We start from the raw sequence: 17,013 nt of genomic DNA, 5'->3' as shown, positions 1-17,013 counted from the left end.
TGATCGGCAAGTCCTAGGCTCTGTGGTTTAACCCACAGCGCCACCTGCACAATTTTCCACAGAAAAAGGGAAGGTTGACAGCTATGGCCCCATCAACCATATGGCTGGCAGGCATGCAGCTTGCCTCCCAAGCCTCCGCGGGAGGAGAGCGATCCCTGCAGAGGCTTGGGAAAAGGTCAACAACTCTGGGAAACGGGGGTCGCCTGAGGGATCTTTGCACCACAGCGCTGGATATGCTTAAGACGGCCCTGGCAGGGAGCTTAAAAAACCATAGTCGAGGACTGCTGTGGTCTCTCTGGCTCAGTTTAGTGGGGGCTGGCATAAGCTCTCGAGGGGCTCAGCCTGGGTGGGTTCAGTCCAAGTCTAGGTTTGGGCTCATGAGGTGGCTGCTCTGACTGCACCCCTTGCTCCCTGCCACCACACACAGCCACACAACCTCCTCTGCCCACAGCAATGAGTGTTACCGGCAGCTTCAGCTTCCTTGCCCACAAAGGAGGGCAACTTTACAATACTTGCAAAGGCAGCCGCAGCTGCCTCTGACTGTCGGGCAGGGGGTCCGCTGAGCCTTGAAGTGCAGCTGAGCCAGAGCGGAGCCTCCCTCTGCCTGCTATCCAGGGGCGTCGTGGGGAGAAAGAGACTTTGGGGTTGCTTTGCAGGACGACCTGCTCCCTCTGCCTGCTGCACCCTCTTTCTCTTAACAGCACACAGGTAATAACAGCCATCCTTTTTCAGACCCTGCAGCCGGGCGCTGACCCCAAAAACCTCAAGGTCCAAAAGGAGGCTGGAGGTGGGCAAGTGAGCAGAATCAGTTGGCTCATAAAGGGAACTTTCCCTCCATTTGCCTTCTCTTTGTGGGTGGCACAGCCTCAGGTGCAGTGGCGTAGCATGGGGGGTGCAGGGGGGGCCGGCCGCACCGGGTGCAACATCTGGGGGTTAGGGGGCGCAAATCCACGGGTTAGGGGGCGCAAATCCACGGGTTAGGGGGCGCAAATTACTTGCCTTGCCCCGGGTGCTGACAACCCACGCTACGCCACTGCTCAGGTGCCACCCGGAGAGAAGGGCAGGGGATGTAAGCAGAGACTCTTTTGAAGAAAAGCCACAGCTTCCACCTGCTCGCTCAGGATGAGGTCGCAGGGCCCAATCCTATCTACCATCCCACCCAAAGAGAGCGTGTGAATGAGCAAGGAGAGAGGGGAACGTAAGCAATCAGAAGCAGTGGCAGGCGTGCCTGAGAGCAGGAAGTCCAATTGGGTCCATGAGGCCATTCTCCCCTGACCACCTCCATCAGCTGATGGCACTGGTTCTGCCCAGGGAACTGGCACATGAAGCTAAGGAAAGTTTGGAAAATACAGGCTTCTTTTTCACTCTTCCCACAGCAGTGCTGGGAGGACTGATGGGCTGGGGGGGGGGGTCAAAGGGAAGCAGAGGGAGGGAGTGCAAAGAGGAAAAAATAGTTTTATCAAGGGAGGGTAATCTACATATCAATCATGCAATATCATAACGACACCAATGATTGACAGGTGAACACCCCTCACCTGTCAGTTTTGGCCCATCCTGAGAAAGATCCATGGACCCAGCTCTGACTTACAGCCATCTCTGGTCTGATTGATTCTGCCATACTACTGAAAGAAATGTAGGGGGATGTGTTATCCTGAAAGGGCAGTGGCTGGTTCTGCAAGGAGCATCCTCATCTCACTTTGCTGGTCCTTTTGCGGATCAGTAACTGGTTATGAGACCGGAGGCAGAGAGTAGGAATGAATGGGCAATTCATCCAACAAAGGGATATAAAGCATGGAGCTCCTGAGGATCCGCGTTGGGACGTGTGCTTTGTAACTTGTTCATAAACCATCTAGATTAGGGGTGGTTGCACAATGACATAGCCAAGTTCGATGGTGATACCAAATTTGTCAGGGTCATCAGCGCTTTTTTTCTAGAAAAAACGGTGCCTGTATTCCCCTTGTTGCTGTTTACACACTGTTTTTCTCCCCCTCTGCAAAATGTATATTTACAATAGCCCTGGTCCTGATGTGATATGCAGGAAAGTCTCACAAGGAGCCCAAGTGCATCTTGAATGCTTGCAATGGGAGAAAGCTATTGTTTTTAACTTTGGACCTCTTTACAAACCTGTACCAGAAATCTACTAACAAAGTCTCAACATTGTAAGGCTAATAATTCCTGTCATGCTATTTATTTCTCCCTATTAAAAAAAAAGTATTGTGAAGCATAGAGAACGGTTGTGAGAGAGGGAAAGCTGTTTGATGAGGACTGCATAAAAGTGAAAAATGAAATGAACCCCCCCTCAGTTGTAGAATTTCTTTCACCTCTCTTCTGCTCTTTTGGGGTGTGTGGTAGGTGAAAGAATATATAACCATATACTACATATCAATCGCATCCTTAGATCCATTTGACCAACCAGTTTTGCTTTTCTAAATAAACAAAACAAGCCCACTCATTAACATACTGAACTTCAACTCATTTCATTATTGCTACCACGCTGTTTTGCTAAAAAATTAAAAAGAGATGCTGATTTGTGTAAAACACTCCTTAAATAAACATTTCCAGAGAAAGCATTTCTGAACACACTGAAACAAAATGAGGTGCTGATGGGGTATTTCTCCCCCTTCCCCAAAAAAGAGGGGTGGGGGAGTAAAAATAAAACCCTCCCATCCAAGATCTCCCCCTTGATTGAATGAATGAATGAAACTGAGTCTGCCTAGCTAGGACTTGTGTCTGGGAGATCTTTTTAGGATCTCTCTCAGAGGAGGCTGCTGTCACTATAAAAAATTACTGAAAAAGGTGGGGAGGGGGAGGGATACCTGTTCTCTCCTCTCTCCCCCCCACCAGCATCTCCCCTCCCTCCCTTGCCACCTTCTCTCATTAAAGAGACTTCATGAAACAGACCCGCCTGTGGCTGAGGGTTGCAAGAAGGGTGGGGACAGGAAGGGGCTTGCTGTTTGTTTTAAGATGGGGGGACCTTTGCAAAGAGAGTCTGGTTGGGTGAGCAGGGCTCTTTATGCTCTTGGCCTGGTGGGATACAATGAGCAGGATCTCCTTGAGGGGGAAGAGCTGCCTAGGAGTTGCTCCCCTCAGGCTCTCTGTGGCTGGCTGACAGAGCCTCTGAGGCAACGTGGGCATGGCTAGCACACAACATCTGTGTGTTGCCTCAAGAAAGCCCTGGTGGAGGAGAGGGAAGGAAAGAGAGGGGGGATTGACTTCCTTTCCCCACTTTTCTTCTGATCACAAAGGAGGCATGCTGCACACCTGTTCCATCCTATGAGCTTCTTTCCCCAGGGGCAAAACGAGACTTCATTCCACTTGGGTCAAAGACCCAGTTTGGTGCACAAATACGGCAACGTGGCCTCTTTCTTCCCGCAGTGTCATCCTTGGTTTCCTCTTTTGCATAGACTCTTTGGGTTCCATCACCACAGCTCTCGCTTCCTCTGAAGTCATTCAAATTTGTGGTGGGTCCTTTCGATAACAGAACAAGCCTTATGAGCTGCTGTGTGCCAAATACTCGATAAGAGCAGCAGATATGGAAAGTCTGAAAGGGAAATTTACTTGTAAACCTAATTCTGATCATAACTACAGTGGTACCTTGGGTTACATACGCTTCAGGTTACAGACTCTGCTAACCCAGAAATAGTACCTCGGGTTAAGAACTTTGCTTCAGGAGGAGAACAGAAATCGTGCTCTGGCGGCGCGGCAGCAGCAGGAGGCCCCATTAGCTAAAGTGGTGCTTCAGGTTAGGAATAGTTTCAGGTTAAGAACGGAGCTCCGGAACAAATTAAGTACTTAACCTGAGGTACCACTGTAGAAGGTTATCGAGAGTGTACTAGACTCCACTGTATATATGTGGTTTGTTTGGAAAAGTCAGAATAGTGGGGTCATGCGGGACTAAATCATTAAAAGACAATAAGAAAGAAAGAGAGAGAGAGAGAGAGAGAGAGAGAGAGAGAGAAAGAAAGAAAGAAAGAAAAAAAGAAAGATAGATCAGCATGGCTCCCCTTCTGGAACACGCGTGCTGGAAGCACATCCAGTGGACACATGTCTTCAGACTTAGTTCTGCTTCTTAATGTCTGCTTTTGTTCTTTTTCCTGTATAGATTCTTTCACAAATAATGTTGCATAATCTCTTAGTTCCGCATCTCATTTAGTTTACTATCGTTCCCAGGGAGTTGTTTTGAAACTTAAAAAATAGTTGTTGCAGGACTTTTTGCTTATTGCAGCAGAAAGAGATCCAGAGATCTCTTTCTCACTCTGTGACCACTAATATCTAATATCTCTGCCAAGTTACAGTGTTATAGTCACAGGGCAAGAATTGTTTCTGCAGGAATAACATACTCACTTGGGTGTGCAGGTGAGTCCATGGACCAATGTTCACGGCTTCTGTTCTTTGCCCCACCCCCAAAAAAATCACAAACCCAGATAGCATTACTGAATGTTTTTGAATGGCAAGTGGTCTGTCATCATTACAACCAGATCCATTCCAGAATTAAGCACCAAAGGGAATATTATTAAAATTAAAAGCCATTAAAAAAATAATAGAAACTGTATAGTATCACATCCTACATAGGAAGTCTATTGCAAGACATAAGGTCTTAATGTGAAAATAAGTTGGTCTTTAAGGTGCTACTGGAAGGGAAAAAAAATTTTTGTTTTGACTATGGCAGACCAACACGGCTACCTATCTGTAACTGTGAAAATAAGAGTTTCAGAAGTGAAGTCGGCAAAAGTGATAATCCTATTATCTTTCTCAGGTCTTTCCTTATTCATACCAATCATCCCATTTACTTCTGCTTCTCAAGTGTACAGGAAAATAAATTAATTGTAGTCCTGGAAGTTTTTGCTCATTCTTATTGTGGCTTCGTATGCTTTCCTGAGGGACGCAGGTGGCGCTGTGGGTTAAACCACAGAGCCTAGGACTTGCCGATCAGAAAGTCAGTGGTTCGAATCCCTGTGACGGGGTGAGCTCCCATTGCTCGGTCCCAGCTCCTGCCAACCTAGCAGTTCGAAAGCACATCAAAGTGCAAGTAGATAAATAGGTACCGCTCCAGCAGGAAGGTAAACGGCGTTTCCGTGCGCTGCTCTGGTTCGCCAGGAGCGGCTTAGTCATGCTGGCCACATGACCCGGAAGCTGTACGCCGGCTCCCTCGGCCAGTAAAGCGAGATGAGCACCACAACCCCAGAGTCGGTCACCACTGGACCTAATGGTCAGGGGTCCCTTTACCTTATGCTTTCCTGATGCTTGTAAAATTCTTGTACGACAACCTATGTTATTGTTACCTGTGCCTCTAAATAGGATATGTTTAAAAGATGGAATATACTTAGTTTGATTCAATGTCCTTTTTTAAATCTCTGCTCTGCCGATTTCACCTTGTTTTTAGCTTAAGCAAATTTCTGCCAGTGTCAGAACTTTCCCCCAGTCCAAAGGCAACAGGGAGGGGAGTATATGATGCACATAATATGATGCTCAACCATTCCTCATAAGACTTGCTTTCCAGACCCTTGATCATCTTGGTTGCCCTCATCTGCACAGGTTCCAGCTTGTCATTATCCTTTTTCAACTGTGGTGCTCAGAACTGGTCACAGGATTCCAGGTGTTGTCTGACCAAGGCAGAATAGAGTGGAACTATTATTTCCCTTGGGACACGGGTGGTTCTTTTGGTTTAAACCACAGAGCCTAGGACTTGCCGATCAGAAGGTCGGCGGTTCGAATCCCTGTGATGGCGTGAGCTCCTGTTGTTTGGTCCCTGCTCATGCCCACCTAGCAGTCCAAAAGCACATCAAAGTGCAAGTAGATAAATAGGTACCGCTCCGGTAAACGGCGTTTTGGTGCGCTGCTCTGGTTTGCCAGAAGTGGCTTAGTCATGCTGGCCACATGACCCGGAAACTGTACGCTGGCTCCCTCGGCCAATAAAGCGAGATGAGCGCCGCAACCCCAGAGTCAATCACGACTGGACCTAATGGTCAGGGGTCCCTTTACCTTTACCTTTATTACTTCCTTTGATCTGGACACTAGACTTCTATTGATGCAGCCTAGAATATCCCTAGCTTTTTTGCTGCTGCATCACACTGTGGATTCATGTTAAGCTTATGGTCCACCAAGACCCTTAGATCCTTTTCACATGTACTGCTAGTAAGCCAGGTGTCCCTATCCGATATTTGTGCAGCTGTCTTCTTTACCTGCAGCACACCTGATGTCACATATGATCTTGTGGGGCAGGCGTGTGTGGCTTGGGTAAAATGGCCTCACAGGTCATATTAGGATCCCTAGTGGGCCTAATATGGCTCAAGGACCAAAGGTTTTCAGTGTTTAACATGAATGCAGGAGAGGGAATATTTTGGGGTATCAATACAATGTCAGGTAGTTCATTGTTCCACTAACTCAAAAATAATGGCAGATGTCAAAGGAAAGAGCTCAACCATGACCTAAAGGTCACTTATCTTATTTTGAAACTTAAAAGAAAAACTAAAAACTTAAAAGAAAACTTATTTTGCAGGGAGGCAGGAAAGATGCTGAATAAAATATTATTCAGAGAGCAGGCCTGAGATTTACAATAAAATGCATTGCTATATAATGTTTTCTTTGTTAATTCTGATTTATCACCCTGTCAAAAATCTATAAATATAGAGATGTTTATACAGACATCAGATTCAGTCCATCAGAGCCTCCTGGGCTTTTAGGTTAGGAAACTCATTATTGCTGTGTGTCTGTGGGATATGTCAGACATATTATGGGTAAAAGTTTAAGAAAACGTTTGAAATATTATTTGCTTGTGACAATCAGTAAATTGTGGCTTCAGCCACACTTATCTTGCTAATGTGTAAATATTGTTTGATGATGAAGATTTGCACTATATCAATATTCCACCTTCATTTCAAGAAATACATTTTCTGAAGTCTTTTTGATTGAAAACGTTTTGTTGGAGTAGCTCCTTTCAGAACACACAGTGGCTAATTAACTGGTAAGTGTTTTCGAAATACCAGGAGTATGATAGTCTCCTAAGGGAGGTGAAAACGTAACATTACAGTGAAGATAATTTGGTATGGTTTGGCATAACGTGACTCCCCACACACACCATGCTGGGAAGATACTGGGTAACAATTGCACGATTGTTGGGATTCTTAATCCAATGATTAATCCATGCCCGTTTGCATATAAACAAAGTACTAGGATCACAGGGCGATTGTCTGAGCTTTACAGGGAATGAAACTGTAAGCTATCCCTCATCATATCAGAAGTAATATACCGTACACTTTGTGTTTTATGTTCTCAGCAGGAAAACCTAGTTTCAGGTAATATTTTTTGACCATCTGGATTCATCTTGGATCCATAGTATTTGCATAGCTACGTTCATTATTTTTCACAGTAATAGGGCCACCCCTGCTTGTTTCTATGAAAGCTTTACCTCACATACTTATCTTTATCATCTGCTCATCACCAGACAAAAGGAAGCAGGCCTGGCCTTGGTTAAGAAAAGAACTATCTATCAGTTAAGGCTGATGGTTTAAACCTTTAAGCAGCAGTCAGTAGTTCATATTCAGGGATAAATAAAGAAAACTCTCCAATCTGCAGGCGCTTTCGTCTAGGAATGCATTTGCCATGTGGATGCAGTACCCAAAAGTGTTTTCGCAATTATCACTAAAAGTGCCTTTGAGACATTCATGTGACTCTGTTTTTATGTGTGAATATTCTGGAACAATACAACCTTTAGAATGCATCTGAAGGCAGCTCTGTATAGGGAGATTTTTAATGTTTACTGTTTTAATATGTTTTTATATATGTGGGAAGCCTTACAGAGTTGCTGGGGCAACCCAGGAAGATGGATAGGGTACAAATATAACAACAACGATGATGATGATGATGATGATTAACAATACTTTTTTGTGAATCAGCTTGTGATCTTCAGATGAAGGGTGTTATACAAGTAGAATAAATTAAAATGAATAAAATAAACTGAATAAAATGATTAAAAAGCTGGGAGCTGGGGATAAGAGGAAAAGAAAAGGATCTAGGTAAGTTGAATAAGTCTTCAGCAGACATCCATGGGAATGGAACAGGCTTGAAGCAGAGAAAAATTGAATAGCCTTCTTAGTATCCAAAAAGAGAAATAGTATGAGGATCTATGATGTGGTCAGTTATAAGAAATAAGCTTCCTGATTGGCATTAGCTCTGACAAAGGAGGTTGATTACTTTAATGGCAATGCTGGACAGAACAGATCTTAAATTCTAAATAACTCAAGTACTGGTGACCAAAGGTAGACATACTACCCAGAAGGAGCATGATGTGTCCCCCACCAGATGTACTACCCCTTAACACCCCCCCACACACACCCCAGAGACATATAATTTATTAATTTACTACAGGAGGGGGCCTGATGGAGCTGTACTCCTCCCTTGATGGGCCGCAGGTGGCGCTATATTCTAAACCACTGAGCTTCTTGGGCTTGCCGGTCGGAAGGTCGGTGGTTCGAATCCCTGCAACGCATTGAGCTCCTGTTGCTCTGTCCCAGCTCCTGCCCACCTAGCTGTTCGAAAGCATGCCAGTGCAAGTAGATAGAGGTACTGCTGCGGCGGGAAGGTAAACGGTGTTTCCGTGTGCTCTGGCTTCTGTCATGGTGTCCCATTGCACCAGAAGCAGCTTAGTCCTGCTGGCCACATGACCCGGAAAGCTGTCTGTGGACAAACGCCGGCTCCCTCGCCCTGAAAGTGAGATGAGTGCTGCACTCTATAGTCGCATTTGATTGGACTTAACAATCCAGGGGTCCTTTGCCTTTTACCTTTTATCCTCCTCCCTTGCTGATATCAGTGGTAGTTCTGGCTGTCTTGCCCTCCTTGAAAGCAAGATCAAACCCAAGAGCAGGTGAAAATGTTGAGCACAAGGGAAAGCAGCACCAGTCACTTAGTTTTTCCTTAAGGCAGCGGCTTTGACAGCAGTTGGACTCCTCAATGTTTGTATTGGATGTAGGAGAGATTCCAGGGACTCATTAAGCTTACTCTAATTTTGTGGCCCCCGTGTAAGTTGAATCACATGTGTGACAGCTGCAATGGGTGGAGATTTGGCTTAATCCACTGTAAGCTTTCTCTGTAATTTTGCAGTGATACAGCACTCATTGCTAAAAGCCTAGGCCAGGTTTCCTCAGCCTCAGCCCTCCAGATGTTTTTGGCCTACAACTCCCATGATCCCTAGCTAGCAGGACCAGTGGTCAGGGATGATGGGAATTGTAGTCTCAAAACATCTGGAGGGCCGAGGTTGAGGAAGCCTGGCCTAGGCAGCCAATGTAGTGCTCTCCAGATGTTGTCAGACTAGAGCTCATAGCATCCCTTTCCATTGGCTTTGCTGGCTGGAGTTGGCAGTCCAGCAACAGGAGGGTCCCACATGAGCTATGTGGCTCAGAGCAGTAGCAAAATAGGCACCTAGCCCTCAGCTTGTGCAGAGTTCCAGGTGAACCGAGCTTCTTGGTACAGGGGCTCACCAAAGACATGTCAAGAGCCGTCATAGCATGGAATGGCCTTAACGATCATAGTTATGCTGTTTAGTGAGGATCAAATAACACCTTTCAGATGTGGCTGCCCTTAGACTCATAGACACTCAGTGTTTTCCAACAGATCAGAGCCTCTGAATTTCATTCTTCTAGATTGATACTTACGATGTGACAGTAACTGAAGACCTCGGGGAGATCCAGCTGATAAAAATTGAGAAACGGAAGTACTGGTTTCCTGATGACTGGTACTTGAAGTATGTCACCGTGAAAACACCCATGGGTGACTACTTAGAGTTTCCTTGTTACAGATGGATTACAGATGACAAAGAGGTGGTACTCCGAGACGGACGAGGTGAGTGCTTTGCAGTGTCCTTGACTAAGAACACTAGGCAAAGCCAGAGAACCTCTTTACTTAGTTCCTAACTTTACATATTTGTTGTATTACTCCAAGGTATCCAGAGAAGAGATACGACTCATCACCCCCAAAATGTAAATCAGATTGTTCTGTTCAGAACAGTTGCTGAGTAGCTCCTTTGCTATGATAGTCCACCAGATCGCATGTACGCACTTATGAAAAATATCTGCTGTATTACATTTCTATTGGGCACAACAACATTATTATTTATTCTTTAACAATTGCTAATTTAAAAAAACAAAGCAGTAGTTGAGAATGCACCACTACAGTGATATGGACTTTAAGCAGAATAACATAACATAAGCAAGATAGGAAATTTATCTCCATTTGGTCGCCTAGAGCTCCAGGAACCAACAAGAGAGTCAACTGGCTAGCACACAACACCCAACCAGTCAGGGCTTACATCAAAGCTCAAATTTATATACTTCAGACCCTTAGTGGCTGAGTGCTGCCAGGCCTGATATCTATTGAGAGCCAGTGTGGTGTAGTGGTTAAGAGTGGTAGTCTCGTAATCTGGGGAACCGGGTTCGCTTCCCTGCTCCTCCACATGCAGCTGCTGGGTGACCTTGGGCTAGTCACACTTCTTTGAAGTCTCTCAGCCCCACTCACCTCACAGAGTGTTTGTTGTGGGGGAGGAAGGGAAAGGAGAATGTTAGCCGCTTTGAGACTCCTGAAGGGGAGTGAAAGGCGGGATATCAAATCCAAACTCTTCTTCTTCTCTTCTAAATCTTCCACCCTGTTCCAGAAGTCATTATTGGGATGGTGTGAGGGGTGTGTGTGTGTGTTATATCACCTGCCGCATCCTGTTGACACTTATATCTGAAACACAAACAGTAAACCAAGACACTAAAGCAAAGCAAAAACCCTTGCCAACAAGTATAGAGAAATAATTGGACAAACCAACTGGACTTCCAGAAGGGTGATCTATTTCCTCCTTCAGCTGTCTCCACTCATCAGTGGTGATGGCCCTTGACAAATTAAGCTCAAAGAAATGTGGTCATTGGCTGAAAAAGCTTGCCCACCCCAGCCCAGAAGATTAAGAGTTTGAGACATGAAGGAACATGTAGAGGAAGAATAGGCAGAGAGGAAGGTGCACATGGCGAATTGCAAAGATGAGACAGCTTGAAGTTCGTAATGATTGGCAAATAATCAGCTGCATGCTTGGCCTTTAGCTTATTAGTACGAAGGAGAGAACTGTGCTTGCCCTTTGTACAAAGCTGTTGGTGCATTTTTCAGTCTGCATATCTTTTCATCATCTTCCACAGCCAAGCTTTCTGCAGATGACAAGACTCAAGTTCTTAAGCATCACAGACGCAAAGAGCTGGAGGATCGTCAGAAGATGTATCGGTCAGTTTCCTAAAACTTCCTATTTAGCGCTATAATTTTTCTATAGTACCCTGAAGTTGTTATCAAGGAGACCTAGCTTCAATTTTACTGTATAATGATACACCAATACCTACAAGCTGTGGCTCTCAAACGTCTCTCAGTGTGCTGGTCCCGGGGGGAGGTTACCGTGGGGCGAGGTCCAGGACCTGGGTCGAGGGTCGGGAGACTGTCCTCCACGGGCGAAGCGGGGTCCAAAGCGAGGAGCCGGGCAAGGACAGGAACTCTGGAGGAACAGGACTGGGTGCTGGCCGAAACAGCTCTTCAACGATGTTGCTCCCACAACCTGGGACCGGGCTGACTGGCCTTTATCTTCTCTGAGGCCAGGGGCGGTCCCGGCCCCCAGGTGACCTGCCTCTCCTGGCCTTAAGGCGAGCACTCCTCCTGGGAGAAACCAGTTTCCTCCGCCTCTCTGCCCTGAGCCTCTGCAGCTCAGGAGAGGCCGGTGGGTTACTGGACCCAGGGGGAGGCTCACTTTCCCCTGACAGGGCTGGGAGAGGCGCACCTGTAGGCAATGCGTCCTCAATCGCCTCCGGAGCCAGAGTGGATTCACCTGGTGCCTGCTCCTGAGGATCCGGCACAGGTGCAGGCGCTTCAGAATCAAGGCCCTGCCCCAGCTCAGCCGGCCCTGGAGGCGGGGACTCCTGTGCAGGCTGGGATTCCTCCGGTTCAGCCTCTGAATCGGATTCCCAGGCCATCACACTCAGACAATGCTTGGACAATGCTTGCATATTCCATAGAGACTTAGAGCTACACACAGCCATCACTTCTGGCTCCCATTTTAAAACAAATGGAACTGCTACATAAAATACAAGGGCATTCTGCATGTTGCATATATGCTGAGTTCATTAGGCAAGCGTTAGTTTCTACTAGTCGGCTGTGAAGTCCAGTCCCAGCAATAATACAGCAATTTATCAACACATAGATTGTCTGAAATTTTTCCGCAAACGCTGGACTCTTGCAGTAATGGGGGGAAAGTTCTCTGATTAAAAATGAATCAAATTCATATGAGTTTCAATTACATCAGTTTTCTGATCTAGGTCAAAGTAAAGCTTCGTCTTCTGCACTAGTGAGATAGAGAAAACGTGGTGTACTCATGACCCAAGAAACGTTGATTAGTTGCAAAGCCGGAAAGAGGGGCATTCATACATCATCTTCTTTTTAAACCAGGGAATAGAGTGCAATGAAAAGCCTTTTGCGTATTACATATATGCAGGGACTACAAATTATGGCTAGGTTTGGTAGCAAAAGACACATCTAGGCATGCTCAGGTACCCAGAGGCACTATTCCACACCCAAAGATAGCTTGCCCAGTTCATAACCACCACCACCACCCCAGTTGTTGACTAAAGTATATGCAGGAAACAACTAAAAGTTGTGTGATCATTTCTGGCTACCTGGTGGGCAGTAGCAGATGGAAGGGGAGTCGCCACTGTCCTTGCTGCCAAATGGATTGGACTAAGGTTGTGTTTCCTGTTAAGTTGTGGGTGAACATATCAGACGACACAGCGATTCTTCAAACAGCTCTTGTTTATTCCGAGGCCAGAACTGAACTGAAGAGCTCAGTCAGCTTGCTTATATAGAGCTCCAGTACAACGTTACTGTAGCAACTTTCTAAAACTATCCAATCACTGAACGCCACTTTCGATCCTTCATTTGCATAACTATCTACAGTATCCCCCTGCTGGCCCAGGGTGAGGACTTCAGTACATAACATTTCCTGTCCTAGCTTGCCCTCAAATGGAGAAGCTGCCTTTTGAGTTATTTTCATTTTTAACCAGGTGGGCAGAATGGCACCCAGGCTTTCCTCTGAACATAGATGCCAAATCTCACAAGGAATTGCCTCGAAACATCCAGTTTGACAGCGAGAAAGGCGTCGACTTTGTTTTGAATTATACTAAAGCGTGAGTATTATGGTGGCTCTCATTATTTGGTAGCCATATTCTGGATTGGTCTGGGATAATGGGGGAAAGGACAAAATTGATTAAAGGACAATTTAAACATATATTTTAACCACGTAACACTTTAAATGACGATGCAAAACAGCACATGATTCCATTTTTAACATAAAATTTCAGTAATCAGAACAATGGTAACAAACATAATACTTATGACTATACTTCATAAATGTTACCTTTACAGTACAACCCAAATAATTAATAAAATGATACTAACACTATCAACATATTCTAATTTTATCAACCCAGCCCCTGTCTTCTCACAATCTAGCTAAATTTGTAAAATTAGCCAGTTCTAATATAGTCTAAGTTGCTTTAAAAAAAACTTTTGTATGGAGGCTTTGCCTGTCTGTCCAACTACTGTCTCAATTATTGCTGTATTTATTTATTTAACAGCATTAAAAGACCACATAATTTTTTTCAAAGATGTCTTGCTCACTTCTTTACAATGGCATTGTTGAGTTTGGATCCCAATCCACAAATCTTTTCACCTAGCAGTAAGTTTGTTATGTACTGATTTGAATAGGATCCAAAATGCAGCAGTCTGATTGGTCCTAGAACAACAGGATTCAGAATACTGCAGTCTGATTAGTCCTAGAACAATGCAGAAGTCTAATTGGTCCGCAGGAGCCACCCAATCTAGCTCCAGGTGGAAGTGAATCCACAACCTGATTGGCCTACAGGAGAATCCCGGAATTAGCCAATCACGTGCAGCTCACTGTGTAAATAATGTATATAAAGCAGATATTGGGGGGGAATTTCCATTCCTCCTCACCACTATGAGCTGAATAAAGAGCATGAAATCCACTCTCGACTCCAAGTATATTTCAAAGTTGCATGCGCAGGTCTACATGCAGGGGTGAACTGGAAGTAGAGTTGTGTGGAAATGACTCCGTAAAGTTCTCCACTTTGTTAATGGGCAGAGAAATTGGTGGCCGTTTCACCAAATTTCTCCAAGGGGGGAGTAGCAGTTCTCCAACAGTTTCTCAGTGGTGGGGCTCACAGCACTGGCAGTGCTATTAATACAGTTTTTCCTAAGGTTTGTTGTTGCTGCCGCTGCTGCAGTGCCAGCTGTGTTTGCATCCAGTCCAGTGGCGTAGCGTGGGTTGTCAGCACCCAGGGCAAGGCAAGTAATTTGCACCCCCTAACCCGTGGATTTGCGCCCCCTAACCCTACCCCCCAGATGTTGCGCCCGGTGCGGCCGGCCCCCCCATGCACCCCCCACGCTACGCCACTGATCCAGTCCAATTAGTTTAATACGGTCGTAGACAGTATTTGCCTTTTTTTAATCCTCCATGATGCCTTGGACAGAGAATCGTGATGGAGAAACAGCAGCTGCCATTAAAAATGGTGGATAACGTTCAGCAAAAAAATTGCAACTCAACCTTGTTTTTCCAAGAGGATTAGAAAAAGAAAAATCTTATATACTCAGTAAAATGTCTCCTGAGAAATTTTGGTGCAGTTCTTTGGAAGGTAACATAAGATGATTTAGAAGTGGTGCCAATGTCCAATATGTTTTAAAACAGTGGTACCATTTCGCTTGTGAGATTTAGTTCCTAGATTTATTCCCCTTCATTTAATCCACGTCCTTCATTTCTGAACATTTCATACAGAAGTAGAGAAGTTGTAGGAAAAGTGAAATGAGCAAGGAGAGAAATGAAACAAAAAAGATTACAGCCAATGACCTCACAGTATTTTTGTTTTTTTTAGGATGGAAAATCTCTATGTTAATCGTTTCATGCACATGTTCCAATCTTCCTGGAGTGACTTTGCAGATTTTGAGAAGATCTTTGTCAGAATAAGCAATACAATTTCTGGTAAGATTGATTGCAGTTGTTGACACTAGCATCACAAGATGAATTAATTTTTATGTTGCTGACCAAAATTTTAGTTTTGGTCATTTAGTAATTTAGTAATTTTCCAGCTAAAAACCTTTGGGATATGTGTTAGGCCAATAATTATTGGAATTTATGTACCCAGCGGTTGCACAAGTCGAAGGGCACGCAAGAAACTAAAGGTAAGTAATGTAAATTTATTAATTTAATTACAGCATCCGCTTATACTGTACTGTAATAATGGTACACTAAAGGCAATGTGTGTTGGGGACGCGGGTGGCGCTGTGGGTAAAGCCTCAGCGCCTAGGACTTGCCGATCGCATGGTCGGCGGTTCGAATCCCCGCGGCGGGGTGAGCTCCCGTCGTTCGGTCCCAGCGCCTGCCCACCTAGCAGTTCGAAAGCACCCTTAAGTGCAAGTAGATAAATAGGTACCGCTTTATAGCGGGAAGGTAAACGGCGTTTCTGTGTGCTGCTCTGGTGCCGGTTCGCCAGAGCAGCTTTGTCACGCTGGCCACGTGACCCGGAAGTGTCTGTGGACAGCGCTGGCTCCTGGCCTCTAGAGTGAGATGGGCGCACAACCCTAGAGTCTGTCAAGACTGGCCCGTACGGACAGGGGTACCTTTACCTTTACCTTTACAGGCAATGTGTGTTAGGAGGTAAACCCTGTAAACGTGTATCTCAGGAGCCAAATCATGGCGTGATAAGCCTGTAGAAACCAAGTTTTCATTTTCACCATAGCAGGGAAGCCTTGAGAGGCCACAGTAAACCAATAAACTTTTGGAGAAGAGGTATAAAACAGGACACCCATCCCTGATAGTTTTGCACAGTAGAGACCTAGCTAGTGGGGAAAGTCGAGTTAGAATCAGCAAAGTCTACTTAGCTTTCACCTCAAAGTCAGTGTAACTTTTAGTTTTTAGGGGAGGAAAGAGCAGCAAACCGAGCCAAGAAAGGAAGCATTTGCTGAAAGCTTCAGTTTTTCGTGCAGTTTTCAAAACCAGAGTGCAAATTGCAGCTTAAAGCTGTGGGGTAACTTGCCCTTATCTTGATTTAAGAACAAAGCAGGCATGACTTGAGGTTGTCAAGAGCACCTTGAAAGTGAAAGGATAGTCCTCCATCCAAGTCTTAGCCAGGGGTGAAATTGCCAATGCCAATTTCTCTCACTTTTTCATCTTTGCAACCTTGAACTCAGTTCTGAACACTTGAATTTACATTCTTGTACACATTACCGTATTTTTTGCCCCATAGGACGCACCGCCCCGTAAGACGCACCTAGTTTTTTTGGGGGGGGAAATAAAGAAAAAATAAATTATTTTCCCCCCAGGCGCGGGGCTGGCGCGGGGGAAGCCCGAGCTTCCCCCGACCCCAGCCCCCAGAACAGGCTGCTGCCTGCAAGTCTTGCGAGCCTGGCGGGACCTCCCGCCGGGCGCGGGAGGCTTGCGGACACCGTCCCGAAGCACGGGGCGTCCTCCGGAGGGCTCCCCGTGCTTCGGGCTGCAGGCTGCTGCCCGCAAGCCTTGCGAGCCCGCGGGAACTCCCCCCGGGCGTGCAAGGCTTGCGCAGAGCTTCCTGAAGCCTGGAGAGCGAGAGGGGTCGGTGCGCACCGATGCCTCTCGCTCTCCAGGCTTCAGCGAAAGCCTGCATTCGCCCCATAGGACGCACACACATTTCCCCTTCATTTTTGGAGGGGAAAAAGTGCGTCCTATAGGGCGAAAAATACGGTACTTGGTTGGGGATCTGGACTGCAATATTCCGAGACCTGTGGATTTTCTGAAGGAAGACTACATGTTGGCTCTCCTATTGTTTTGCAAAATGCAAATTAGGTAGGGTCAGCTGTCCCGAATTGAATTTCTCCCCCATCCTTACTTTCAGCTCTGCATAAGACCACTTCTCAACTACCGTATTTTTTGCTCCATAAGACGCACTTTTTCCCTCCTAA

At 45.7% G+C, this 17,013-nt stretch overlaps 1 protein-coding gene across 1 annotated transcript in view; it reads left to right on the top strand.

Annotated features, from left to right (window-relative positions):
* ALOX5 (arachidonate 5-lipoxygenase) overlaps positions 1 to 17,013 on the top strand; it is a 39,273-nt gene that overhangs the window by 1,112 nt on the left and 21,148 nt on the right. The window contains exons 2-5 of the mRNA XM_083624663.1: positions 9,639 to 9,837; positions 11,166 to 11,247; positions 13,065 to 13,187; positions 14,952 to 15,058. Coding sequence (XP_083480789.1) covers positions 9,639 to 9,837; positions 11,166 to 11,247; positions 13,065 to 13,187; positions 14,952 to 15,058 — 511 coding nt within the window. The remainder of the gene's footprint in view (positions 1 to 9,638; positions 9,838 to 11,165; positions 11,248 to 13,064; positions 13,188 to 14,951; positions 15,059 to 17,013) is intronic.

Source organism: Podarcis filfolensis, assembly GCF_964270895.1.
Source record: "Podarcis filfolensis genome assembly, chromosome: 7".
Lineage (NCBI taxonomy): Eukaryota > Metazoa > Chordata > Lepidosauria > Squamata > Lacertidae > Podarcis > Podarcis filfolensis.
This window is presented reverse-complemented; position numbering and strand designations above follow the sequence as displayed.